The 26,775-nt window shown below is 72.7% G+C and overlaps 5 protein-coding genes across 5 annotated transcripts; 3 read left to right on the top strand and 2 right to left on the bottom strand.

Moving 5' to 3' along the window:
* Positions 1-4,086: 4,086 nt before the first annotated feature.
* Positions 4,087-4,689, bottom strand: AURANDRAFT_5899 (hypothetical protein; the record flags this gene model as incomplete). The annotated part of the gene is made up of 1 exon (XM_009038204.1): positions 4,087-4,689. A coding segment is annotated over one exon (603 nt), but the record flags the coding sequence as incomplete, so codon positions are not given.
* A 4,385-nt stretch (positions 4,690-9,074) lies between these two features.
* AURANDRAFT_64049 (hypothetical protein) lies at positions 9,075-9,671 on the top strand (the record flags this gene model as incomplete). The annotated part of the gene is made up of 1 exon (XM_009038419.1): positions 9,075-9,671. One exon carries the CDS (start codon positions 9,075-9,077, stop codon positions 9,669-9,671), a length of 597 nt encoding a protein of 198 aa, XP_009036667.1.
* Positions 9,672-10,697: 1,026 nt separating this feature from the next.
* AURANDRAFT_71598 (hypothetical protein) lies at positions 10,698-12,448 on the top strand (the record flags this gene model as incomplete). The annotated part of the gene is made up of 2 exons (XM_009038420.1): positions 10,698-10,856; positions 10,919-12,448. The coding sequence occupies 2 exons, from the start codon at positions 10,698-10,700 to the stop codon at positions 12,446-12,448; spliced, it is 1,689 nt and encodes a 562-aa protein (XP_009036668.1).
* A 5,141-nt stretch (positions 12,449-17,589) lies between these two features.
* Positions 17,590-18,003, bottom strand: AURANDRAFT_25804 (hypothetical protein; the record flags this gene model as incomplete). Its single annotated transcript, XM_009038391.1, has 1 exon — positions 17,590-18,003. A coding segment is annotated over one exon (414 nt), but the record flags the coding sequence as incomplete, so codon positions are not given.
* A 7,946-nt stretch (positions 18,004-25,949) lies between these two features.
* AURANDRAFT_26069 (hypothetical protein) lies at positions 25,950-26,744 on the top strand (the record flags this gene model as incomplete). The annotated part of the gene is made up of 2 exons (XM_009038421.1): positions 25,950-26,207; positions 26,247-26,744. Coding segments are annotated over 2 exons (756 nt in total), but the record flags the coding sequence as incomplete, so codon positions are not given.
* Between the last annotated feature and the right edge of the window lie 31 nt (positions 26,745-26,775).

Raw genomic sequence — 26,775 nt, 5'->3', positions numbered from 1 at the left:
GTCGCTGCGGGGCTTTCTCTACGACTGGTGGCTCGAGCCCACGGGCGGCCACCGCGGCGCCGCGGCGGCGAACGGCGCCCGCGCGGTGATCCTCGACCAGCGCTCCCGCGAGGTCGTCCTCTCCAACACGGCGCTCGACGAGGCCTGGGCTCCGGGACGCGCGAGTCTCCGGTGGTTCTCGCTCGACGGCGCGCCGCTCGCGGCGGCGTCCGCGGCCGTCGGGGCCGTCGCGCCGACGTCGGCGGCGCGCACGGGCCTCGTCGCGGCGGCGCCGGCGGCCTGCACGGCGACGACGTGCTTGTTGCGCCTCGCCGCGGGGGAAGAGACGAACGCCTACTGGCTCGCGTCTCCCGGAAACGCGGGGCCCGACTACTCGGCGCTCGGCGCGCTCCGCCGGAAGGGGACGACGGCCGCGAATCTTACGGCGACCTGCGACCGCGACGGCCCCTTCGGGGCCAGGATCGCCGTCGCCGTCGAGGCCGCCGCCGGCGTCGTCGTCGACCCCTCCTTCGCGGTCTTCGAGGACGGCGCCGCGCTCTGGCCCCTCTTCCTCGAGCGCGCGCAGGACCTCTTCGTCCTCCCCGGGGAGCGCGCGGCGCAGGTCCTCGCCGCGAGGCCGACGAAGCGAGCCCCGCTGACGCTGTCGGTCCACCTCCGGGCCTTTACGCTCGCCGAGGACGTCGTCGTCGACGTCGAGTGCGCGATGTACAGCGACGACGACGACGACGACGACCGTGACGACGGGCGATAAGTTTTGTTTTAGCACTCGACGTCTGCCTCGGATTCGGACTCGGCGACGCGGCTGGGCTTCCGGCAGAGGGGGCACTTGATTCGCACGCCGCTGCGCAAGGTCGTGTTGTGGGCCTGCTGCGAGCACGTGTCGCGCCAGGCGACGAGGCACGCGCGGCACATGACGTGCTCGCACTGGTCCGAGCTGGGCACCATTTCAGCGAAATCGAACTCATTCCAGCAGACGGGGCACTCCTGCGGAGGCTTCGGCGTCGGCTCCGGCGCCGGCGCCGCGACGGGACTCGGCGCCGGCGCCGCGACCGGACTCGGCGCCGGAACCGCGGCGGCGGCCCGCGGCGGCTCCGCCGGCGGACGCTCCGCGGCCTGGATGAGCAAACGGGCGCGCTTTCTATTCGCGGCGATGTGGGCCGGTGAGAAGCAGGAGAGGTCGAGGAAGCCTTCGGACAAACGCAGCTTGTCGGCCTGGCGCAACACGCAGGCTTGTTTGGAGGTCCCCGGGCCCCCGTACTTCGGGGAGTCGAGGCAGTGCTTGCACTCGCCGCACGGCTTCACTTTGGAGACAAAATTCAGGCGCTGGCCCCGGCCCGCCAGTTCGCGCGCCTCCTCCCAGCCCGCGTGGGCCCGGAGACCCTCGTAGGCCGCGGCCAGCGGCAGGGTCTCCGCGTCGCCGCCGGCGCCGCAGCGGACGACGCCGCCCTCGACGTCGACGACGCGGACCTCGCGGTCGCCGGGCAGTCGCAGGAGGCGGCCGACGAGCGGCAGCCGCGCGCGCCGGGGGCCGCGCGGGGCCGGCCTCGCCGCGTCGAGGTTCGCGTCGCGCAGCGCCGCGGGCAGCCGCTCGGCCCGAGCGCGCTCTTTCAGCGCGCGCGCCGCCTTGATCGCGGCGTCGAAGTTCGCGCGCTGCTTCGGCTTCAGCTTCCTGGGCTCGTACGTGGCTCGTTTGTCAAATGCCGCGAGGCGATCGCCGCGCGGCACGCAGCCCCAGGCCTCGTTCGGCGGCGCCGCCAAATACAAGACGAGGGAGTGCGTCGGCGGCGGCTTGGAGAGGTAGAGCTCGGCGGCGGGCTTGGAGCGCAACAGGGCCGGATCCATGACGACGCAGGGCCAGTTCTGTCGTGTGTCGGTCTTGAGCATGCCGAACCGCTTTCGCTCTCGCTCGTCGAGCGAGGCCGCGAACGCGGCGGCGCGCGCGCGCGGGTCCGACTCGTCGGCCGCGTCGTCCTCGGCGTCGCTCCCGCCCTCGACGGAGGACACGAAGGACCCGCGCTCGTCCGCGCAGAGGGCGCAGTGCCAGCCGCGCGGCGGCGCGTCGTCCTCGGACATGCCGACGCACGCGCGGTGCACGTAGCCGCCGCAGCGGCCCCTCGACCCGCCCGGGCCGCGCCACGCGCACTTGGCCCAGCGGCGGTCGCGGCCCTCGGGCGGCACCTCGCACGAGCCGCAGACGCAGACCGTGTCCGGGTGGCCGTCGACGGCCTCGCACGCCTCGCGCCTCGTCGCGAAGATACCGAGCAGCTCGCCGCCGACCGCGGCGCGCGCGACGTACTTGGCCGCGCCGGCGCCGCGATACTCGACGACGCCGTGGTCGTCGACGACGCGGCTCCTCGAGTTCGTGATGAACTCGTCGGCGTCCGGCGTCGCGGCGTCCGGCGCGCGGGGCCGCTTCGCCGCGGTCGCCTCGGCGGCCGGCGCGGCCGCGCGCTTCCGCGGCTTCGGCGCCGCGGGCGTCGCGGGCGCCGCGGCGCCGCGCGGGGGCGGCGGCGGCGCCGAGGGCCCCGCCGGCGCGTCCATCTTCCAGTTGCGGGCGACCGCGTGGTCCCAGAGCTGCTGCTTTCCGAATACGTTGACGCCGAGCGCCGCGTCCGCGGTGATCCTGCCGCCGTCGAGCGCCTCCGGCGCGCAATACGCCCACTCCTCGAATCTGTGGAGCCGCTTGGGCATCCGCACGACGTCCCAGTCCTCCTCGTGCTTGAGCCGACGCCAGAGGCGCCTTTCGAAGGTCTTCCGGTCGACGACCGCCGGCGCGACGCCCCGCGAGCTCCGCCGCACCGGCGCCGGCGCCTCGTCGTCGTCGTCGTAGTCGTCGTCGTCCTCCTCCTCCTCCTCCTCGTCGTCGTCGTCGTCGTCGTCGTCCTGGACTTGAGCCACGGACTCGGGCTCGGCGCGGGCCGGGAGGGTCGCCGGCGCCTCGTCCTCTTCATCCTCGTCGTCGTCGTCGTCCTCCTCGTCGTGACGGGCTTCGGACTCGGGCTCGGCGTCGACGTCGACGGGCGCCTCGGCTTCGACCTTGACGCGGTCCGCCGGCGCCCACTCGTCCTCCGTCTCCTCGCCGTCGCCCTCGGACTCCTCGCTGACCGGACGCTCGGGGTCGTCCTCGGGCGCCTCGGCGTCGTCCACCGCCTCGGCGGACGCGAGCGGCGCGGGCGCGAGCTCGGGCGCGGGCCCGGGCCCCGACGGCGTGACCGCAGCGCCCGCGAGGAGCGCCCGAGGGAGGGGATACACGTCGCGCACGGCAGTCGCAGCCTCGTCGTAGCCGCGCGCCGCGAGCCACGCGACGATGTCCAGGCGGGCTTCCCTCCGAGCGTTGGCGACGTCCATCAAGCCGAAAGTCCAGGGCCCCCGCCCGGGCTGCTGCTGGGGATGCTCACGCTCTCCATGACGCTCTCCATCAGACCGGGCTCCGGAGCATGTTTGGGCTTGAACGGCACCTTGCATCCGAAAATACTTCCGAAAATGGCCATGGCCGGGCGCGATCGAACAAGTTTATCGAGGGTCGGCGGCGGGGGCGCCGCGTCGGAGCGAGGGTCCGCGAGCTCCACGCCGCGGGCCTCGGTGTCGGCGGGGGGGGCGGGGGCCCGCGCGCTCCACGCCGCGGGCCCCGGGCGCCGCGCCGCGCCTCCCGGAGCGGGGGCCCGCCTAGGGCGTGATCTGGGGCAGCGACGACGCCGAGGCCGAGCGCCTCATGTCGGACTTGGAGCCGCGGCTGCTCCGCGAGGTCCGCATGGAGTAGTCGCGGCTGAAGTCGCGGCTGAAGTCGCGGCTGTCGTTGTAGTCGCGGCCGAAGTCGCCGGACGAGCCGTACTCCGAGAAGCTCCCGTCGCCGGATCCCGAGCGCCGGAGATCGGCGGCGCCGGTTCGCGGCGTCGGTGCGGCGCTGTAGTCGTCGCGCGGCAGCGCGGCGGCGTGGTCCGGGTCGCAGAGCTGGCGCGCGTAGTCGCGGTCGTCGAGGACGTTGTGCCAGGGCAGGTGGTGCCGCAGCTGCGAGAACGACCCCGCGTTGGCCGGGCTCATGGTCTCCGCGCAGGGGCTCAGGCGCAGCCGCGGGCAGTGGTCGTCGACGGTCCGCAGCAGCGTCTCGAAGACGAGCGCCTCGCCCTTCTCGTTGAGGTGGAGCCCGTCGCTGAGCAGGGCGCGGCCGCCGTCGGGCCGCGCGTCGAAGGCCTCGAAGACGTCGCAGAAGGCGGCGCCCCCCTGCTGGGCCGCGAGTTTGGCGATGAACGCGTATCGCTTCGCGCTCGCCCGCGTGCGGTCCACGTCCCGGAAGGACGCGTCGGGGTGCTTCTTCGAGAACGCCTTGTCGAAGTAGGCCCGGTCGTCGACGGGCGGGCAGGACACGACGACGACGTCGTCGCTCCGGTCCCGCGCTTTGGCCACGAGGGCCGCGAGGTTCTCGGAGAACTCGTCGAGCGGCACGTGGCTCCGCGCGCTTTTCGGCGCCGCGTCGTTGGCGCCGAGCCAGATCACCGTGAGGAGGACCTTGGCGTGGGGCACCGCGGCGGCGCTCGGGGCGGCCAGCAGCCAGCGGCTCGTGTAGCCGCTGTAGCCCCGGTTCAGCACGTCGGCGCGCCGCTGGTAGCGGTGCGCGAGGCGCGACGCCCAGCCCTCGGGCCCGAAGCCGTACTGCGTGAGCGAGTCGCCGAGGAGCACGATGGCCGGCCGCTCGCCGACGTGGCAGGGCGCCGCCGGGCGCGCGTCCCCGGGCATCGCGCGGCCAGGCAGCCCAAGATCTTAGGCCACGTGAGCTGAACAGCAATAAGGCAGCAGGCCCAAAGTTGAAGTCGAGCATGAACATTTATAAATGGGAGTTTCAGTCATGCCCGCGGCATGAGGCTGGGCTTGGGCGTCCTGCTCCTCTCCGCGGCCCGTCGCGGCGCGTCGGAAAGGCCAGCGACCGGACGCCGGCTCCCGCCGGGAGGCGGACGGCCGCCCGGAGGCGGCGGCGGCGGCGGCCCCGCGCCGCCGCCCGGCGGCGGCGGCGGTGGCGGCGGCGGCCCCGCGCCGCCGCCCTCCGGCGGCGGCGGGACGTCGGTTTCCTGCGCGGCCGACGGATCGTCGGCGTCCTACTCGGAGACGCTCGGGACGGCGTCCGGCGTCGCGACGCGCGCCGTCGCCGCGTCCGGGTGCCCGAACCACGCCTCTCTCTGCACGGGCAAGGCCCGCGTGACCGGCTGCGGCGGCGTCGGCGCGAGCGGCACTTTCTCCGAGGCCGCGGACCAGGGCGTCGCCTTCGTCGTGCCCGCGTCGCCCGTCCTCAAGGCGACCCACACGGCCGATGACGTCAAGTGCCAGATGGTGCGTCGCGCGCGTCGCATCTTGATTCAAACATGCACTCGTCTCCTAGGGCCCCATCGCCTACGCGCTCAACGGCGTCGCCATCTTCTCGGGCGCCGTCGACACGTCCTGCGGCGCGCTCGACGTCGCCGACGCGGCCGCCGAGTGGACGTCCTTCGACTGTTGCAGCGGTCACGCGGAGCAGACGGGCGCCTACCACTACCACTTCCCGCCGTCGTGCCTCATCGCGCAGCTCGGAGCCCTCGGCGACGGCCACAGCCCCCAGGTCGGCTGGGCCGCGGACGGCTTCCCGATCTACGGGCCCCGGGGCCCGGGCGGCGTCGAGATCCGCAACTGCGGCGCGCCCGGCGCGGACGCGACGTACTGCCAGGACGCGTGCGGTGGCTACGAGGGCGCGCTCGCGGTCGACGACTTCCGCTACCGCTACTACCTTACGGGCAAGACGTCGGACCTCGACAGCCTGCCCTCGGACCCGAAGCCCGACGACGCCGCGCTCTACGCGCCCTACACGATCGACTGCCACCGGGGCTGCACCCACGACGAGATGAGCTCGGGGGCCTGCTCGGGCACGTCCGGCGTCGCGAACGGCTACGTCGCGGCGGCGACCGCGGGCGTCGTCGACCCGTTCCCCGCCGTGTGCCTTGACGGCGTCACCGATTACTCCGACGACGACGACGCGCCGGCTCCGACGCCCGCGGCCCCTTCCGGGGAGCCGACGCCGCGGCCGTCTTTTCGGCCGTCGCTCGCGCCGTCGCCGCGGCCGTCGCCGGCCCCGACGCCGGCGCCGTCTCGAGAGCCGACGCCGCGGCCGTCGCCGTGGCCGACTCCTGTTCCCGGCGATCCGAGCGCCGCTCCCGTGTTGTCGCCGACGCCTCGCCCGTCCGCGGAGCCGTCGCCGCGGCCGTCGCTAGCTCCGACGCCGGCGCCTTCCGGCGAGCCGACGCCGCGGCCGTCGCTAGCTCCGACGCCGGCGCCCTCCGGCGAGCCGACGCCTCGACCCTCGCCGACGCCCTCGTCTCCGCCGTCCAACGGCCCGACGCCCGCTCCCTCTCCGCGACCCACGCCATCGCCCACGACTACGCCCGGAAAGCCATCGGCGGCGCCGGTGTTCGCACCTACGCCGCGTCCCAGCATCGAGCCGACGCCTCGCCCGTCCGCGGAGCCGTCGCCGCGGCCATCGCCCGCTCCGACGCCGGCGCCGTCTCAAGAGCCGACGCCGCGGCCGTCGTCAGCGCCCAGCTCAGCGCCGTCTCGAGGGCCGACGCCGCGGCCGTCGCCAGCTCCGACGCCGGCGCCGTCTCACGAGCCGACGCCTCGGCCGTCGCCCGCTCCGACGCCGGCGCCGTCTCAAGAGCCGACGCCTCGGCCGTCGCCGGCGCCCAGCTCAGCGCCTTCTGGAGAGCCGACGCCTCGACCGTCGCCAGCTCCGACGCCGGCGCCGTCTCAAGAGCCGACGCCGCGGCCGTCGCCGTGGCCGACGCCCGTTCCCGGAGATCCGAGCGCCGCTCCCGTGTTCTCGCCGACGCATCGCCCGTCCGCGGAGCCGACGCCTCGACCGTCGCCCGCTCCGACGCCGGCGCCGTCTCAAGAGCCGACGCCTCGACCCTCGCCGGCGCCCTCGTCTCCGCCGTCCAACGGCCCGACGCCCGCTCCCTCTCCGCGACCCACGCCATCGCCCACGGCCACGCCCGGGAATCCGTCGGCGGCGCCGGTGTTCGCGCCTACGCCGCGTCCCAGCATCGAGCCGACGACCCGACCGTCCGGGTCGCCGACGTCGCGGCCGTCGCCCCGGCCCACGACGTCGCCGTCGTCGCCGCCGCAGCCGGCGCCGAGTCTACGGCCCGCTCCGAGCCCATCTTCGCCGTCGCCGTCGCTCGGACCGGCGCCGGCGCCGACGTCCGCGCCGGCGGACCCGTCCGCCGCGCCGAGCGCCGCGTCGCCGCCCGTCGCGGTCTCGAACGCCATAGTCCTCGACGACCTCGACGCGGCCGCGTTCAACGCGGACGCCGCGGCCAAGACGGCCTTCGCGGGCGCCGTCGAGGCCACCGTCGCAGAAACAACCATATCCGACGCCGTCGCGGCGGCCGTCGCCGACGGGCGGCGCCTCGCCAACGGCACGGCCTGCGTCGTCGCCTTCGTCGCGACTTGCCCGCGCGCCGCGGCGCTCGACGGCCTTCTGCGCGACGCGACGGCGTCCGGCGCGCTCGCCGCGGCGCTCGACGCGGCGGCCGTCGGCGCGTTGGTCGGCGCGGCCCTCGACGTCGCCGCGACCCTCGACGCCATCGGGAGCGCGACGCTCGCGCCGAGCGCGGCGAGCGCCGCGCCGTCGTCGGCGCCGGCGCCGCGGCCCGCGCCGCGGCCGCGGCGGCGGCCGCGGGGCGGCGGGAGCTTCAAATTCCGCGTCGGCTTCCGGCGGCGCCGCCGGGGGAAGCGCCGGCGGCGCCTCGACGACGCGGGCGGGCCCTGCGCGGCCTTTGACGCGCTCGGCGCGGGCGACGCCTACGCGGACGTCGTCGCCGCCTACGCGGAGGCCGCGCTCGGCGGCGGCGCGCTCGTCGGCGTCGCGTCGAGCTGCGCGCCGCTCAACGGCAGCGACTACGAGGTCGCCGTCGAGGTCGAGGCGGCCGGGACGGCCATCGATCGGACGAGCGGCGAGGACGCCGGCGCGGTCGCCGCGGCCGTCGGCGGCGCCATCGAGCCCGAGGCCTTCGAGGCGGACCTCCGCGCCGTCATGCGCGCGCGCGACGACAGCGACGCGCTCCTCGCCTTCGAGAACGGCTCGGCCATCGTCGCGCTGTCCGCGGTCGTCGAGGCCACGCTCGCGCCGACGACGGCGGACACGCTCGCGCCCACGGCCGCGCCGGCCGCGCCGACGGCCGGGGCGCCGACGACGGCCGCGCCGACGGCCGGGGCGCCGACGACGGCCGCGCCGACAACGTTTGCACCGGCGACCTTTGCGCCGGCGTCTTTTGCGCCGGCGACTTTTGCGCCGGCGTCTTTTGCGCCGACGACGTTTGCGCCGACGCCGCCGGTCGCGGACGCCGCCGCGGCCGGCCCGCCGCCGCTCGTCCGCGCGCTGACGTCGTGGCCGGCCCTCGCGGCCGCGGCCGCGGGCCTCCTGGCGGTCGCCGCCGCGGGCGCGCGCCGGCGGCGGCGCGCGCGGCGGGCGCGCGCCGCCGTCGCGCCGCGGGACAAATACGAAGCGCCGCGAGGCACGTTCGAGGAGCCGCAGCTCCGCGGCCGCGTCCTCGAGCACCCAGCGCGCGTCGCCGTCGCACCCCGCGAGGGCGCCGCCGCGCCCCTCGCCGCGGAGGACGACTTCGACGACGTCTTCGGCGTCCGCGAGAAGCCGGCGGAGCGCCCCCGCGAGGAGACGGCCGTCGTGCCCCTCGCGGAGGGCGACTGTTCGCGCGACGCCGGCTCGGACTGGGACTCGGACGACGACGACGACGACGAGAACCCGCGGAACCCGCTCGTGCGCCGGGCGACCCGCGCGGCGTCCCTCACGCTCGGCCGCGACGGCGGGAGCCGCGGCTACCGGAGGCTCGCGACGCTGTAAGGTTGTTCGGGGCGGACTGGGCGACCACCTCCTACCCGAAGAAATGCGCGGACTGGGCGGACCACGTCGGCGAGATGCCCGAGGGGATCTTCGCGGGAGGCCTCGCTGGGCTTGCTTGAAGTGCCGTTGAAGTGCGGCTCTCGAGCTCCGGACAGTTGCTTTGCTCTCCGTCGCAGCGACCTGCATGGCTGCCATGCGGCTCCCAGCGCGCTCGAGCCGGCTCCGCGCCGCGACGCTGCTCTGCGTCGTTGCGAGCGCGCTGCGGCCGTCGCACGTCGTCACCCGGCCGTCGCGCGTCGTCGACCGGCGCGACGTCGCTCCGCTCGCGCTCGCGGGCCTCGCCGCCGCGGCCCTCGCGCCCGGCGCGGCGCGCGGCGCGGCGACGAAGCTGCCCAGCGGTTTGGTGGTCGAGGACGTCGTCGTCGGCGGCGGCGACTACCCGTCGGCGACGTCGACGATCACGATGGACTTCGCCGCGCGCGTCGGCGGCTTCGACGGCAAGCCCTACGTGACGTCGCCCGCGACGGGCGTCCGCGTCGACCTCGGCACGGACGCCATCGCGCCGGGCCTCAAGGAGGCCATCCTCGCGGACGCGCGCGTCGGCACGACGCGCCGCGTCGTCGTGCCGCCGTCGCTGGGCTACGGGGCCACGGGCTTCCCCCGCGAGGACGGCACGGCCGCGGGCGCCAAGGGCTCCATCGTGCCGCCGGACGCGACGCTCTACTACGAGTTCAAGATCCGGTCCATCACGCTGTCCCGGGGCATCGGCTTCGGCCTCAACTTCTTCTGAGCCGCGCGAACTAAGGTCGGCGACCGAGCGATCGACGGGGGGTCCACGCCCGTCGACGCGACAAAGCTCCACGCCCGTCGACACGACGACGGTTTTTAAATGAACACGGCCCTAGGCCTCTTGCTTCTCCGCGGCCTTCTTGGCCTTGCGCTCCGCGACGAGGCGCGCGATCTCGGCCTCGTTGTCGAGGCGGACCTTGAAGTTCTTGCCCTCGGAGGCGCCCGTGCGGACGAAGCCGATCATGCCGAGGATGTTGTTGACCCAGCCGTCGACGAACGACCGCACGGAGAAGAAGCGCGACGACTTCTTCGACTTGATCATGCCCGGCTTGACGGTGACCTCGAAGGTAGCGCCCGGCGCGACGTAGGGGATCGTGGACACGCAGGACCGGATCCACTTGCCGTCGACCTTGACCTCGCAGGTGCCGCACTCGCCCTTCTTGCACTTGTAGCGGATGAACTGGTCCGCCTGACTCGCGACCTCCGAGAGGGGCTGGCCGACGATGGCCTTCGTGGCTTTCGTGGCGTTGCCCTGGACGAAGACGACGTCGACGCTGCCCGTGAGGCCCGTGTCCGCGGCGTCGCCGCCGCCGCCGACCTCGTCCGCGAGCGTCTTCTTCTGCCGCCACTTGGGCCGGCTCGCGACGGCGCGCAGGGCCGTTCGGCCGGAGGCGCGCGCGGGCGGCGCCGTCCGCGGCGGCGCGAGCGAAAGCGTTCGCGGCAGCGCCGCGAGGGCGAGCAACGCCGCGAGGCAGAACGAGAAGTTTGGTGCCATCGCGCAGCTGTGTTTTGGCATCAATCAGACTTCGACAAGCCGCGCCGTCCGTTCGGGCGATTGGTCGACGTCCGCGATGGGGTGCGACTCCCCGGACAGTTCCCGGGCGCGTCCGGCGTGCGACGACGCGTCTTAGGCTCGTGGTCCTTGGGGCTGCGACCTGGACGGCGTCGCAGAGGGCCGCTTCCGAGTTGCCGCAAATTGCGCCAACCAAAGCGCATCCAGCCTGCCGGAAAATCTGCAAGTGTCGCGATGGCCGGTGCAAAGGGCTTGAAGCTGCTGGTCCTGGCCCAGGCGGTCGCCTGGGCGGCGGCCTTCAAGCAGCTCGGCAACCTGAAGATGCCCAACTTGGGGAACGTCGCCAAGGACATGGAGGCCAAGGCCAAGTTCGGCGCGCCGGCGGCGCCGAATGTCCGCGCGTTCGCCGCTCCCTTTTTACAAACCCCCCCGCCCCGCCCGCAGGGAACAAGAAGCTCGTCGTCGTCACGGGCACGTCGAGCGGCCTCGGGCGGAAGACGGCGCGCGCGCTCGTGCGCACGGGCCAGTACCACGTCGTCGGCGCCGTCCGGGACCTCGAGAAGATGGACGTCGTCGCGGAGATCGAGGACTTCGACCGGTCCTGCTTCACGGCCATGGAGGTCGAGCTCAACTCCTTCGCGTCGGTCCGCAAGTTCGTCGCGGATCTGGACGGCTTCCGCCTCAACAAGCCCGTGGACCGGCTCATCTGCAACGCGGGCATCTACCAGCCGTCGCTCCCGCACGCGAAGTGGTCCGAGGACGGCCACGAGCAGACGATGCAGGTCAACTACCTGAGCCACTTCCTGCTCGTGTCCCTGCTCATGGAGGACATGGCGCGCGCGCCGGACCCCAGGATCGTCCTCGTCGGGTCCGTCACGGGCAACGACAACACCGTCGGCGGCGGCGGCGTCTACCCCATCGCGGATTTGAAGGATTTGGACGGCCTGAAGGCGGGCTTCAAGAACCCCGTGTCCATGATCGACGGCTACAACTTCATCGGCGCCAAGGCCTACAAGGACTCGAAGCTCTGCCTCATGATGCTCAGCAACATGCTCCACGACAAGTACCACAAGCAGACGGGCATCGTCTTCTCCTCCATCTACCCGGGCTGCATCGCCGAGAGCCCCCTCTTCCGCGAGAAGCGGCCCTGGTTCCGCAAGTACTTCCCCGTGTTCATGAAGTACATCACGGGCGGCTTCGTCGGCGAGGAGGAGGCGGGCCAGCGTTTGTTCCAGGTCGCGCACGACCCGCGCTGCGCCAAGAGCGGCGTCTACTGGGGCTGGAACGGCGGGCCCCGCGAGGGCCGCGGCGCGGAGGCGTTGGAGAAGGGCGGCCAGATCGCCGGCGCGGGCGGCGCGGGCGGCGGCTGGGACTCCATCTTCGAGAACGACCAGTCCGACAAGGTGCTGGACGTGGAGAAGGCCGCGACGCTCTGGAAGTACTCGTCCATCGTCACGGGGGCTGAGTGGCCCGAGGCGAACCAGCCCAAGTCGCCCTGCCCGACGCTCAAGGTCATCGGCGCCGTCACGGACTTCATGAACGCCAAGGAGGAGGCGAAGCGCATGGGGGACCAGCCGGGCATGGTCGCGGGCAAGGGCATCGTCGTCACGGGCGCCGTCGCCAAGGCCGCGGACACGGTCCTCGACAAGACCGTCTTCCGCCTCCTGCGCCTCGCGCAGCGCCTGCTGCTCGGGAAGATGCCCGACGCGGCGACGGACGGCTCGTTCCAGGCGACGGAGGCGCGGCGGCGCACGGGGGGGCTGTTGGGCATCTTCCGCCGGTGTCCAATTCGGGCAGACCGGAGGATCCACCACTTCTACGAGCGGGAGGAGGCCAAGCTGCGGATCCGCGAGGAGCTCGAGCTCGAGCTCCGGGCGAAGATCCAGGACCAGAACGCGGACCGCACGGCCGACGACGACGCCGCGGCGCTCGACGACGGCGCGGCCCTCGAGGACGCGGCCGCGTCCGCGGCCGTCGAGGCCTGAACGCGCGCGGCGAAAAAAAAAAGCCGACGGGACGCCCCTTAGGGCCTCCGCCCGTCCACACACCTCCCCTCTCGTAACACATCCCGATGTCGCTGGCCGGGGGCGATGCAAGCTCCAACTGACGTGCTCGCGAGCCGGCGCTTTCGGCGCCTGGGGCCGGAAGGCAACATGCTCGCGCCGGGGTGGCTTAGGGGGGGGGGGCGGCGCGCGTCGGGGGCCTCAGTCGAAGCCGCCGGAGGAGGACGTCGCGTAGAGGTTCGGCGCCGCGCGGGGCTTCGCGGCGCGCAACGTCGGCGGCACGGGCGGCGGCGTGTTCGCCTCGTGGAGGAAGGAGTGGTCCCGGGACCGCCGCGACGACGACGGCCGCGAGGAGCTCGACGCGAAGGAGTGGTCGCTCGCCTCGGCGCCCTGGTACGCGGCGAAGTAGTCCGCGGCGGCGTCGCGGCTGACGCCGAGGTCGTCGGCGTGCGTCGGCGGCTCCGGCGGCGCGTAGGCCGCGGGCGAGACGACGCGCGTGCCGAGGCGGTGCGCCGCGAGCTCGTCGTTGAGCCACTTGATGACGCCCTGGTTGTTCTCGAGCAAATCCGCGGCGTCGGCCAGCTTCCGCTCCGCGGCCGCGAGCGCCGTCTCCGCGAGCTCGCGCTTCTCCCGCTCGCGCGCCTCGGACGCCTTCGCGAGGTCGCGGCCGTGGGCCGCGTCGTCGCGGTCCTTGGCCGCGTCGCCGACGCGGCGCTCCTGCTGCTTGATGACGTCCGCCTTCAATCGGAGCTTCGCCGCGGCGTGCTTGTTCGCCTCGGAGAGGCGCTCGATGATGGCGTTGCCCCGGGCGATCTCGCCGGACGCGGCGCCGAGCTGGTCCTCGCGCTTCTTGAGGAGCTCGGCGGCCTCGGCGTGCCGCGCGTCGGCGCTCCGCCGCGCGGATTCCGACGCCTCCCGGAGCGCGTCCGCGCGCGCGACGGTGGCCTCCGAGTCGGACGCGCGCTGGCCCAGGGACGCGAGGCGGAGCTCGAGGCCCCGCGCGTCGGCCGCGGCCGCGTCGCGCTCGGCCTGGAGGAGCTTGGCGGCCTTGGCCGCGGCGTCCGCGCGCTGCTCCGCGGCGCCGCCGGAGCGCCGCGCGTCGTGGAGCTCGCGCTGGAGGGCCTGGGCCTTGCGCTCCGTCTCCGCGAGGGCCTCGGCGAGGGTCGTGTTTTCGGCGGCCTTGGCCGCGAGGTCCGTCTTGAGCGCTCCGGCCTCGGCCGCGTGGCGCGCGCGCTCGCCCCGGAGCTCGTCGCCGTGCGCCGCCTGGAGCGCCGTGACCTCGCGCGCTAAAGCCTCCCGGTGGCTCGCCTCGCGCTCGCGGTGCGACGACGCGTGGCCGCACTCGAGCGTCGCGCGCTCGCGCTCCAACTCCGCCTTCGCGGCCGCCAACTCGCCGCACTCGCCCCGGCTCGCCGCGAGGTCCGCGGCCGTGCGCTCGAAGCTGGCCTTGTGCGCCGCGGACTCGGCGAGGGTCTGGGCCAGGCGCCCGGCGAGGTAGGCCTTGACGTCCGCGTCGTCGCCGCGCTTCAGCTTCAACGCGACGTGCGTCACGCGCTTGAACGCGTTCGCCTCGACGACCGCGAAGGTCCCCGGCGTGCCGGCCCCGCGCTCCAACGCGCAGCCGAAGCGGCTCGTGGCGCCCGGGGCGTCAGTCACACTCAAACTCGACCCCTCGCACTTGCCGAGGAGGTCGACAAAGTGCGTCGGGAAACTCAGGAAGTCGACGAGGAGCGCGTGCTCGCGGCGCAGCTCGTGGAAGTCGCCCTCGCCGACGTCGAGCGCGTAGAGGAAGTAGGGGTCCGCCGCGTCGGCGAGCTCAAGGTGCAGCACCCGCTCGCGGCCGCTCGGGCCCTCGCCGCCGCGCGGCGGCGGCGACGCCGCGCCGTCGGCGAAGATGCGCTGCTGCACGACGGCGCGCGCGGGGGACGCGCCCGCGCCGCTCGCCATGGGCCGCGACCCCTCGAGGAGCCGCACGGTCAGCACGCGCTCGCCCTCGACGTGGCTCGCGCCGTCGCCCACGCCCACGAGCTGCACGCCGAGCGTCGCCTCGTAGAGCGGCGCCGCGCGGTCGAGCTCGAGCGTCATGGTTCGTGTGTCGTTTTTGATGGTTTTGGGAGCGCGGTGCTCGCTTCAGAAGCCGCGCGGCGAGCGTAACCGCGACGACGCGCTCGTCGAGCTCTCCGCGCTTTTGAATTCGCCTCAGGCAATTTTCCCGCCGATGTTGCCGGCAACGCTTTTGAATGAAGTTTTGGATGAGGCAGCCCGCCGTCGTCTCGCATCGATGCAGCTCTCCAAGCGCGCGACGGCCGCCGCGCCGCCGTCGGACGACGTCGCCGCGCCGCAGGACGATTCGAACAAGAAGCAGCGCCCGTTCGCCTGCTCGACGCTCGCGGCGCTCCTGCTCGCCTTGTGCTGCGCGTTGCTCATAATCGATGGGCGCCAGCGGCGCCTCGACGGCGCGGCGCTCGAGGCGCGCTTCGCCGCCGTCGCCGGCGACCACGCGGCGCTCGAGGCGCGATGCTCGGCCGCCGCCGGCGAGCGCGCGGCGCTCGAGGCCCGGCTGGCGGCGAGCGAGGCGGCCGCCGCGCCCGCGGCGCGACGCGACGATCGCGAGGACGCGGACGAGGACGAGGGCCCGCCGCGGATCACGACGGCGGCCGTCATGTGCTGCTTCGACGGGCCGGCGTGGATGCAGCGGCGCTACGGCGCGGTGCTCGTCAACGCGCTCGGCGTGCTGCCAGAGACCGTCGCGGTCCAGGTCTACCACAAGACCGACGAGTCGTTCGACCGCGCGCTCGAGATCAACCCGTCCGTCGCGACGCTGCGGCGGCGGCACCCGCGGCGGCTCGTGTTCACGGCGTTCCCGGACGCGCTCAAAAACACGAAGAAGCGCGCGGACCTCGTGCTCTCGCTCTTCTTCTGGGAGCGCGCCGTCGCGGACCGCGTCCTCTTCTTCGGCACGGGCGGCGGCTTCTGCGGCAACTCGCCCCACGCCTTCGACGACTTCGCGCCGCTGCGCTACGTCAACGGCGACAACCTCATGCTCGTGCGCCGCGGCGACGCGCTCCGCGAGGTCCGCGCGGCCATCGACGCGCAGGACGATTCGCTGTCGCCGCTCTTCGTCGCCGGCCAGCACGGCCCCACGGGCTGGCTCCACCACCGCCTGTCCAAGGCCGGCGTCGCCGACGCGCCGCCGGACGTGAAGCGGACCTCAGGGCAGGACAAGAGAGCGAAATTCCCAACTTCAAAGGCTCCTTTCTCGGCCGTTTTCCACTCGTTTCGGCTGATTTTTGGACGAGCGATCATCTCTCGGAACGGTCTCGAAGCGTGGATGTTTTTTCTTGTGACGCGCGCGCGCGGAACACTCACGTTGAAGCGACGTTGAATCTCTCTTGTCCTGCCCAGGCGGACCTTCGCCGCGGGCGCGGACCACGACGCGGCCGCGGGCGTGCCCTTCGCCGTGACGGGCACGCTCAGCCGCGTCGCCGACGCCGAGGCGCGCAAGGCGCTCATCGAGCTCTGCCCGGAGGCCAAGCTCATCTTCCCGAGCCTCAGCGAGCCGGGCTGCTTCGGCGCGAAGAGCGCGCTCGACCGGGACCGGTGCGTCAACTCGCTCTGCGTCGTCAGCCCCAAGGCCTCCGGGTGCCGCTAATGACGCTTTAGGCGTTCTCCTTGGCGCGGCGCTTCTCGTTGTCCGCGCGCTTCCGCTCGAGGGCCGCGCGCGCGGCGGCCGCGCCGTCCGCGGCCCGGGCGCCGGCCACGGTCCGGCGGCGGCTGCGGTCCTCCTCCTTCTTCGCGTCGGCGGCGCGCTGCCGCCGGAGGTCGCGCTTCCGGTCCGCGACGGCCCGCGCCTCGTCCTTCTTCTTCTTCGCCGCGATGTCGAGATTCTTCGCCAAATCCACCGGCGCGGCGCCCGCGTCGATCTTCGACGATTCTAAGATCGTCGCGCCCATGCCCTTGCACCGCGTGAGCAGGAAGAAGAAGAGGGGGTCCTCCGTCGTCGCGGGCGGCACGTCCGCCGCTAGAACGCCGTGGAACCCCCGCGAGTCCTTGACCGCGAGCGAGGAAGTGGCGCGGTCGTACTCGAGGACGACGTCGTCGCCGTCGTCGTAGAAGCCCTCGGGCGTCGGCACGGCCAGCGTCTGGAAGCCGCAGTCCCAGTCCGTTAAACCGCGGCGCACGGCGCCGTCGCGGCAGCGGAAGGAGTAGGCGCTCGCGTTGTCCGCGATCTTCTTGAAGCCGTCGCAGTCGCCGCGGGCGAGCCCCACGACGATGCCGTCGCTCTTCGCGAAGCCGTCGCCGCCGCGGAGCTTGAGCGCTAACGTGCACCGTCCCATCGACGGCAGGATCCGCGGCACGACCAAATCCGCGGCCCAGGAGTCGACGTCCGCCTCCGCCGCGCCGTTGACGCAGACCGTGTCCGCCGACTCCAGCACGCTCAGCCCGTGGGCGTTGGCGTCCCGGTCGAAGCGGAACATGGCCGACGACTGGGGCGCCTTGACCGCGAAGCCCCCCGCGTCCGCGGCGTCGTCGGCCTCGCGGCTCCCGAAGACGGACACGTTCTGCAGGCCCACGTAGCCGCCGAGGGCGCTGCCCGGCCGCGTCGCCCGCAGCTTGAGCACGTCGCCCTTCTCCGAGAAGAGGTCCTGGTCGCTCTTGAATTTTAGAGTGACGACGCCCTTCCGCGTCTCCTCGTCGTCGTCGTCGTCGTCCCGGGAGAACGCCGCGACGAGGGGCCGGTCGCCCTTGCGCCGCAACGCGACGGTGACCGCCGACGGCGCGACGAGGTGCGCCGCCGGGTCGACCACGAACGTCAGCGCGAGGCGGCTCAACAGGTAGCCGCCGGGGACCTGGCAGCTCCACCAGACGGGCTCGGGGTTCCCGAAGTCGTCGCCGAACTGCGTGCACCAGTAGGACAGGCCCGTCTCCACGGCCTTGGACGCCGCGTAGCCGCCGCGGCACGCGGAGCTCGACTTGGCCCGCGACGCGTCCAACGGCACCAAGCCGTCGCCGAGCTGGAGCTTCTGCGTCGCCGCGCCCGCGGACGGCGGCGGCCGCGGCGCCGCGTCGTCGGCGTCCTCTTCCGTGTCCTGGCCGAAGCGGTTCTGGCCGCACTCGAACTCGTCCAAAGATAAGAACGCGCTGTGGATGGGCCCGTGGAACCGGTTGTCCTGGACGAAGACGCGCGTCAGCTTCTTCCCCGCGGCGATCTTCGCCGGCAGCAGGCCCGTGAACATGTTGTCGCTCACGTCGAGGCGCTGCAAATTGTTCAGCGACGCGATGGCGCCGGGGAGCTTGCCGTCGAGGAAGTTGCCGTTCACCTCCAACCGCTCCAGGTTCCGCAGCCTCCCCACGGTCACGGGCAGGGGGCCCTCGAGCTCGAGGAAGCTCAGGCGCAGCACGCGGAGCTTCTTCATCTTCAGCAGCGCCGCCTCGGGGAAGGGGCCGTCGACGCGCATGCGCTGCTTCGACGACCCCCCCAAGAGCTCGAGCCGCTCCAGGTTCGCGAGCGCGCCCAGATGCGCCGGCGCGGGGCCGAGCTTCCCCGGGCAGAGCTCGATGCGCAGGACCCGCAGGTCCAACCGGTCGCAGGCGGCCTCGGACAGCAGCTTGGCCAGCCGCGGCAGGTGCGGCACGCGCGTCAGCGTCAGCGACGCGAGGCGGCACGTCGGCGACCGCAGGATCGGCGCCCAGTCCGCGCGGAACCCCGCCTCCGACCGCGGCACGTCGTCGACCGTGCGCGTCGTCAGGTCCGCGCCGAACACCGTGAGGTCGTCGACGCAGCCCCGGGCGACGCGCGACGCCGGCAGCGGGTCCTTCAGGCCCGGCGCGGGCGCGAAGAACGAGTCCACGGAGCCGACCCACGCGCCGCCGTCGAAGAACGCCACGCCGCGGCACAGGTCCACGTTGGCGTGGACGCCCTTCTTCTCCGCCACGTCCAAGAACGCGTTCAGCGCCACGGCGACCTCGCAGACGTGGCCGCAGCACGACACGTTCGTGAGCACGTCGCGATAGCCGCCCGTCCGCCCGTCGACCTTCGGGCTCATGCGGTTCTTCACGCGCACTAATTCAAAGACCTTGGAGCCGCGGAGCTCGCGCGCGACGGCGGCCATGGCCTCCAAGGTCTCGCACTGCACCGTGCCCCGGACCATGTCCGTGAGCCGCGCGTAGTCGCCGCCGTACTTGCCTGCGGGTGGCATTCAAATCTTCAACCCGACGTCAACGTGAACATAGGCGACGGTTTCGACGCGAGATGTTCCGCTGTGCTTCGAGAACTGGACGCGAGCACTCGATTCGTCCAAGAATCAGCCGACGCGACTTCGATGTGACCGAGCCCGAGAGGTTTCAAGTTTGGTCGGGACCGCGCGAACCCGGCGGTCGAATGCCGCGCGGGTACGTGCCGTGCGCCTTGCGCACGGCGGCGCCCAGGGCCTTGACGGGGCAGAGCAGGGTCCGCAGGACGAGATCGCCGTTCTTGTGCCGCACGGCGTCCTCGATGCGCTTGAGCTCGCGGTCGAACTGCGTCTTCGCCCACTTCGCGTCCTGCGCCAACCCCAGCGCGAACCTCAGGTCGGACCGCGCGGCGAACGCGACGGCGGCGAGGCGCGCGCGCTCCGCGTTGCGGATGGCTAGAGCCTCGGGCTTGAGGTGGGCGTCGGCCTCGGCGTTCTCGAACGCGTCGCCGCCGCCGAGCGCGGCCGAGAGGTCGAACGCCGCCAGCGACTTGGCGCTGAGCTGCTGGGGCCCGAAGCGCCGGTTCACCTTCTTCGCCATCTCGTCGCAGGCGCCGTTGAGGGGCGCGAAGCCGTCGGTCTTCTGCGTCGTCTTGTAGAGCGCCGAAAAGTCGGACCGGAGTTCGCCCGCGACGTCGGAAACTTCGGCGACGGCGCCCGACGCGAAGGACTCGCCGAGCCCCGCGAGCGCCGCGTCGCGCGCCGCTCTGGCCGCGTCGAGGCGCGCGCGCGCGTCTTCGCGGAGGGCGTCGACCGTGCGCGCCGCGTGCGCGTCGTCCTGCAGCACAGCATCAACGCCCTTGGCGGCGACGGCGTCGAGGTCCGCGGCGGCCCGCTCGCGCTCCCTCACGTCGACGGAGGCCGCCGCGACGGCCGCGCAGCGCGCGGCGAACTCGCTCAGGCGCAGCTCCACGGGCACGCTGCGGTGCTTGCGGTACTGGTCGACGTAGTCGACGGCCGGCGTCCGGTCGGCGGCGGCGCGCGCGGCGTCGGCCTTGGCGAGCACGTCCTTCTCGACCTGGCGCACGAGGCGCGCCTCGGCCGACGTGTCGCCGCGGTCGTAGCCCCGGCAGGCGTAGTCGCCGAGCTTCTGGCAGTCGCCGCGGATCGCGGCGAGCTCCGCGTCCGGCGGCGGCGTCCGCACGAGGTGCGCGGCCTTGGCCTCGCGCTTCGCCCGGTCGACGTCCCGCTCCGCCCGGGCGAGCTTCCGCTTGAGCTCCTCGGCCTCCTTGCCCAGGACCGCGACCTTGTCCCGGAGGAAGGACGACGACTCGCGCGCGGTCGTCTGCTCGCGCGTCACCGTCGAGTAGCGGTCGTTGAGCCGCTCGAGCTGGTCCTTGAGCTTCATGTTCTCGCGCTGGAGGTCGATGACCGTGTCGACGTCGAGCTTCGACACCTGCTCGACGCGCTGCCGCTCCTTGGCGAGGAGGCGGTCGCCCGCGGCCTTGGCGCCGCGCGCCGTCGCCGCCGCGGCCGCGCCGTCGCGCGCGGCGTCGCCGAGCGCGGCCGCGGCCTCGCTCCTCCGCGCCGCGTAGACCGGCAGCGCGCCCCAGGCCCGCGCCGCGAGGGCGTCGAGGTCGTCGAGGTCCCGCAGGCTCGCCGCGACGGCGGTCTCGCTCTCCAGCGCGCGACCGAGCCAGCCCGGCGGCTTCGCGGCCGCCTCGAGCTCCGCGCCGGCGCCCGCGAGGACCCAGCCACCGTCCCGCGCCTCGAGGAGCGTCGGCAGCACCGCCGCCCCGAAGCGCAGGTCCAGCCGCCCGCGGCCCGCGGTCCACGTCCCCGCCGAGTCGCCGCACGTCGCGCGACCGTCCGCCGAAAACACGACCTCCAGACCGTCGCCGCGGTACGTGGCCGATACCACGTCGACGTCTTCGTCTTGCCGCGGGCTCGGCTCGTCGACGACGCCCCGGACCATGCCGTCGAAGTCGTTCTCGCACGCCACGATGTCGCAGCCGGGCTTCTCGGGCGCCTTGCCCGTGAGCCGGTTGTCGTCGACGCGGAGGACCGCGAGCCGCTCGAGGGCGAGGACGGCGGGCGGCACGAAGCCCATGAGCTGGTTGCTGCGCAGCTCCAGCGTCGCCAGCGACGCGAGGGCGCCGAGCTGCTCGGGGATGAGGCCCGCGACGGACCTGTGCCGAATTCAACCGCTGGTTTGGGTGTCCTGACCAAACTTGAGAATTCTCTAGCTCGGTCAAATCGAAGTCGATTCGGTTGATTTTTGGACGAATCGATCGCTCTCGTCGAGTTCTCGAAGCCCAGCCAAAGAGGTTGCGTCGAAAATGTCGCATATGCGCACATTGAAGTCGAGTTGAAGATTTGAATTCGGCACCGCGACGGACGAGTACGACACGCGGAGCTCCTCGAGCTTCGCCAGATCGCCCAACTCCGGCGGCAGCTGGCCGACGAGCTGGAGCTTCTCCACGGGCGAGGCGCCCACGATGTGTAAGACCTTCAGCTCGCGCAGCGCGCCGAGCGTGCGCGGGACCGCGCCGAGGTCGCCGGCGCACCGCGCGAGCTTCAACGACGTCAGGCACGGCGCCAAATTCTTGACGATGCCCGGCGCCAGGAGCAAATCCAGCTCCGGCAGGGCGCGCACCTTCCAGAGCGTCAGGGACCGCAGGCGGCACGTCTTCTCCAGGAGCCGGGTCCGCAGGCACGCGCCGCAGTCGCCGTCGTCCGCGGCCGGCTCCGGTGTCCCAAAAATAACACAGTCCAGGATCTGGCCCGCGCCGAGCCGCGCCGGCGCGGCCCTCGGCCGCGACGCGTCGCCGTCGACGCGCGCCGCCGCGCGCTTCGCGAAGGACGCCTGCGTGCCCACGAATTGCCGATGCTCCGGAGCGAAGTAGTCCGTCGCGGCGAGCGTCCCGTCGGCCGCGAGGGACCGGTCCCGCACGTCCGCCAGACTCGCAAAGGCGACGCGCACCTCGCAGACGTGGCCGCCGACATCGACGTAGAGGCCCAAGTCCCGGTAGCCCGCCGCGGCCTCCGCGAAGCCGTCGCGCGCGTCGACGACGGGGAACTGTGAGGCAAGCCCTTCCACAACGGCGCGCGCGGCGTCCGGCGCGGCGCAGGTCAGGTGGCCCCGCACGACGCACATGACGTCGAAGGCGCCCGTCGCGGCCGACGCGCCCGCGACCTCGCCGAAGCACGCGCCGAGCGGCTTGAGCGGCTCCGCGGACGAAGCGGCGCCGTCGACGGCCTCCGCGACGTTTCGGAGCGCCACGTCCAGGGCCGCCTTGGCGGGCCCCGCGTCCCGCAGGAGCGCCAGCGCGAAGGTCGCCTCGAAGGCGTCGCCGGGCCGGTCGCCGCCGCCGAGGAACTCGCCGCGCGCGGCGTCCGAGAGTTTTTGACGCCAGCTGCGGTTCCGGGGCCCCGGCGGCGCCGCGAGCTCCGCGAGCCGCCGGCGCAGGCCCGGCCAGGCCGCGTGGCGCGCCAACTGGGCGCAGAGGTAGGCGTAGGTCGCCGCGGTCTCGTTCGCGTGCGCGCCGAGGTCCGCGCCCGCGGCCACGGCGACGCGATCCGCCAACACCTCGACCGCGCGGTCGCGCGCGCGCGTCTCCTCGCGGATGCGCTTGCGCAGGTCCGCGGCGACGCCCGCGTCGTAGGCCGCCGCGCGGACGTCGTCCAGGGCGCGCCGCAGCGCCAAAAGCCGGCAGTCCGCCGCGCCCGCGAAGTCGCGCAGCGCCGCGGCCTGAAATTCCGAAAACACCGGCGGCACGCCGAAGCCCTCGCGTTCCCGCTTGCGGTCCTGGGACGCGTCGAGCCATTTCGCCGCCGGCGCGGTGAAGGCCGCGGAGTCGTGGCGCTTCTCGAGCACGCGGTGCTCGACGGCCTCTCGCGTCGCCGCGGACCGCGCGTCCGCGGCGCCCGCGAGGCCGCTGAGCGCCTCGAGGTCGTCGGCCAGTTTCGTCGCGACGGCGACGGGCGCCGCGGCGGCGCCGCGCCGCGGCGTCGCGCCGCCGGGCCGCGGGGAGTGCCCCGGCGCGTCGTCGCCGAAGACCGCGGCGCGCGCCGCGAGCTTCTCCCGCAACACCGCCGCCTCGCGCTTCGCCTCGTCGAGCTCGGCCTTGGCCCGGCTCAGGTCGTCGGCGAGGGACGAGTCCAGGTTCCGCGCGGCCTGGAGCAGGTGCTTCCGGCTCCGCGCGTCCAAACGGAGGCTCGTGCGCGCGGGCACGACCGCGACGCCGTTGCCCGCGTAGGTCGTGTCGACGAAGAACCAGAGCGGCTGCTTGGACTTCGGGTAGGGCACGTTGCGGCTCAGGACCCCGGAGAAGCCGCGGTCGTCGCGGACGAGGAGCGACCGCGTGTCGCGGTCGTACTCGAGCGTGATCTCGTCGCCCTCGTCGTAGAACCCCCGCGCCGCGTCGGCCATTTCGCCCTTCTGGTTGAAGCCCGGCACCCACTTGCCGTCGAGCCGCGCGCGGCCGTCGCGGAGCCGGTAGACGAGCGCGGTCGGCTCGCCGCACGCGGCGCGGCCGCCGGCGATATCAAAACCCTTCATCTGGGACCCGAGGCCGACGTAGAGCCCGTCGCTGCCGCGGGCTCCGGCGCGGACGCGGAAGGTCACGGCGGCCCGGGACACGTCGGGCCCGAGGCGCGGCTCGAGGAGATCGCACGCGAATCGCGGGACGTCCGCGTCCCTCGAACCTTTGGCCACGACGGACAGGCCGTCCTCGCTCGCCTCCGTGAGGCCGTGGAGGGGCTCGGCGAAGTGGAAGGGCGACTCGGCGACGGGCACGGGGAAGCGCCTCCGGTCGCGCGGGGCCTTGGGCGCCGTCCGCGGCCGGTCGCCGTCGTTGCGGGCCGCGAGGGCCTTGGCCGAGAGGCCGCTCCGCGACGCGGGCCGGCGCAGGGACGCCGTCGCGGGCCGCGGCGCGGCCTCGCCCGGCGGCGCCGCGGCGAAGCCCTTCTCCGCCGCCTTCGTCACGAAGGGCCGCACCTTCCGGGACCGCGTCGGCGACTCGCAGAGCTCCGCGAGGGCCTCGGGCGACGCGAGCCATCGCTCCACGCAGGCGACGACGTCCTCCGGCGCGCCGACGTTCAACGCCACGTCGAGCACCGTCTCGCCGTCGGCGTTCTCCACGTGGCCGTCGATCTTGCACCGGCCCAGCAGGTCGCCCACACACCGCGCGGAGCACCCGTTGCGCACGGCGAGGTGGCTCACGGCGTCGCCGACGCGCGCCTTGAGCCGGTGCGCCTTGAGGGCCACGGCGCTGTACATCTTCCGACCGGCGATGTCCACGCTCACGCGCCGGTCGCTCGCCGACGGGGGCGCCTGCATCAGCGTCGGGTCGAGGAGCTCCACCAACTTCTTCTCGAACTCGCGCGGCCGCAGGCCCTTGGCGATCTCGTCGATGTGGGCCACGGCGAGGTCGTCCCAGCGCTTGTCCGCCTGGGGACGCTCCCACGCCATGGCGCAAGAAGGCTGCCCGCTGCGGCCTCGATCGGTTGTACACTGCGCGCGGCTGCCCGGCGCCGGCCTCTATCGTTGGCACGTCGTACGCTGCGCGAGGCTGCCCGGCGCGCGGGCCTCGATCGTTGGCACGTCGTACACTGCGCGAGGCTGAAGGGCGCGGGAGTCTATCGTTTGCACGTCGTAAACTGCCCTCACCGGGGCACCACGAGCTTCAATAGGCTTCACCATGCACTATGAGGGGAGAAGCAGGGAGAGCCTCTCTTTGGCATTTGCCGGCGCGCGCGCGGCCGGCTGTCCATGGTCACGGGCTGCGGATCGCGGCAGACGTGCCTCTGGTGTGCTCGGAACTGTGCTCCGTGACCATGGACACCCTGACCGTCATCCGGAATCGCTGCGCGAAGTTCGAGCATTTCGGCATGCTCTGCGAGCCGAAAAGCAGCCCATTTTGGGCTCTGGGCAGCGTGCTGGCTGGATCGGAGGCTCGGGGTACATGTCTGATACCCTCGGACTGCTCAGTTGCTGACTTGGCTCGAACGACGTGCGACACCGCGCGCGCGGGCGTGCGGGCGCGCGCGACGCGGTTTCAGCGCGAACACGTCAGATCGACTTCCTCGGGTCCGCGGGGCCAACCCTTGTGGCAGGGCGCTCTCGGGTCGACAGCGGACGATCCCTGCTGCTGCGCGGGGCTGCCCGGGCCGCTCACGGGCCGGGGGAGGGGCGTCGCGTCCGTCAAATCGGTCGCCCGAAGCCGCTTGTGTTCTCAGCGAGTCGCAATCCAAACGCTGCCGCTCCTTCGCGGATGGCAGCCCCGATGTGTGCGCTATGCGCAGTCCCAGCGATCTTGCACGCGGGGGGGCGCGCGCGGTGGTAGGCGCGCTCGACTAAATTTAATGCGTCCATGCCGTCTCGGCACTTCTCGGCCCGAAATCAGCGGAACCAAATACATACAGCGAGCCGATGAGCGGAACCAAACACATACTAGAGTAACCTAGCATAAACCGACTTGGTGTCGGGGATTTTTACCTCCCCCCAGGGCGGTAGCGGGGCGGCCAATTTTGCATTTTCTGAGTCCTCTGGAGCCCCTCCGCTGGTAGAACTTCCAAGCTCTCCGATTGGTTCGGTTTTCGTGGCTGAACACAGCCCCACGTGCCCATGCCGTACGCTGAGCCCCCCCGGGCCGCTGAGCCCCGGCCACTGTCGACGGATGGCTGGGGCGAAATTACGAACTCCACGATCCCGACGGAGAACGCCGAGCCCCGTACGTCTGTGTACATATCCGACGTTGTGTTTTCGTTCCTGATGTCAGGAAGACCGTAGGCAACAATCTGCGATATCCCAAGTTGCCTTTTATGTTGAAGTCACATTGAAGTTCAAGCAAACTAAATGTTATTTAGAAAAATAACGCGGACGACCTTGGATACGCTTTAAGGACGCTCCTCCAGCCCAGCGGGGCTGAGAATCTTCCCCTGGTGATGCCTAAGTTTCTCTCTAATGTGCGAACGCGCTGCCAGCGATTTTTATCTGGAAAAAAAGTCGAATTTCAGGGTTCTCGAGGTCGCCGTACTCGGCCGAGCTAGGCATCACAAGGGTGTTGTAGTTCGTGCTCTAAGCTTTCGATCGCGCCTAAAAGCGCGTCCAAAGTCGTCCGGCTTCATTTTTCCATTTGTGGTGCTTGTTCATGCTAGGTTACTCCAGTACAGCGAGCCGAGAGTAAACCAAAGCTCAACGGATCGCCGCCGCAGTGGTTGCTATTCCCCTCCTCCATGCACTCGGCGAGCGGCGCAATGGGCGCGGCACAAGTGCCGTAAACAACTCAGCGTCCAAGGCTGCGGCAATGAGCTCGACCAAGAAGCGCCCCCCGAGCGGCGCCGAGCTCGTCGCGCTGTGGCGGCAGCCGCGGCGGAGCCGCGCGATCTGCGTGCTGGGCCACGTGGACCACGGCAAGTCGAGCCTCGTCGACTGGCTGTTGGCGGAGAACGGCCACATCCCCGCGCGCCTCGCCGGCACGCTGCGCTACCTCGACGACACGGTCGACGAGCAGGAGCGCGGCATCACCATGCGCGCGTCGGCCATCACGATCCTGCACCGGCGCGTCGGCCCGCCGCCGCAGGCCTGGGAGACCGGGGACAAGGGCGACCGGGACTACGCGATCACGCTCGTCGACTCGCCCGGCCACATCGACTTCAGCCACGACGCCTGCGCGGCGACGCGCCTGAGCGACGGCGCGGTCATCGTCGTCGACGTCGTCGAGGGCGTGCGCGTGCAGACGCGCTTCGCGTTGCGGGCCGCGTGCGCGGAGCGGCTGGCACCGATCCTGGTGCTCAACAAGCTCGACCGCCTCGCCGTGGAGACGGCGGACTCGCCCATGGAGGCCTTTTTGCGGCTGCGGCGCGTGCTCGAGAACGCGAACGCGGCGCTCCACGAGGCTTTGCGCTTGCACGGCTGCGACGACGCCTTCGCCGCCAGGGCCGCCTTCGCGGCGGAGAAGGGCAACGTCGTCTTCGCGTCCGCGCTCGACGGCTGGGGCTTCACGGCGCTCCAGGTGGCCAAGGTGCTGTTGCCCCGCTTCCCCGCGAAGACGACGCCGAAGGCGCTCGCCACGGTGTTGTTCGGGGACTTCGCGCTCGACGGCGACAAGGTCAAGCGGCTCCGGGACCCGT

The sequence above is a fragment of the Aureococcus anophagefferens genome (genome assembly GCF_000186865.1).
Source record: "Aureococcus anophagefferens unplaced genomic scaffold AURANscaffold_8, whole genome shotgun sequence".
In the NCBI taxonomy this organism is placed as follows: domain Eukaryota; class Pelagophyceae; order Pelagomonadales; family Pelagomonadaceae; genus Aureococcus; species Aureococcus anophagefferens.
This window is presented reverse-complemented; position numbering and strand designations above follow the sequence as displayed.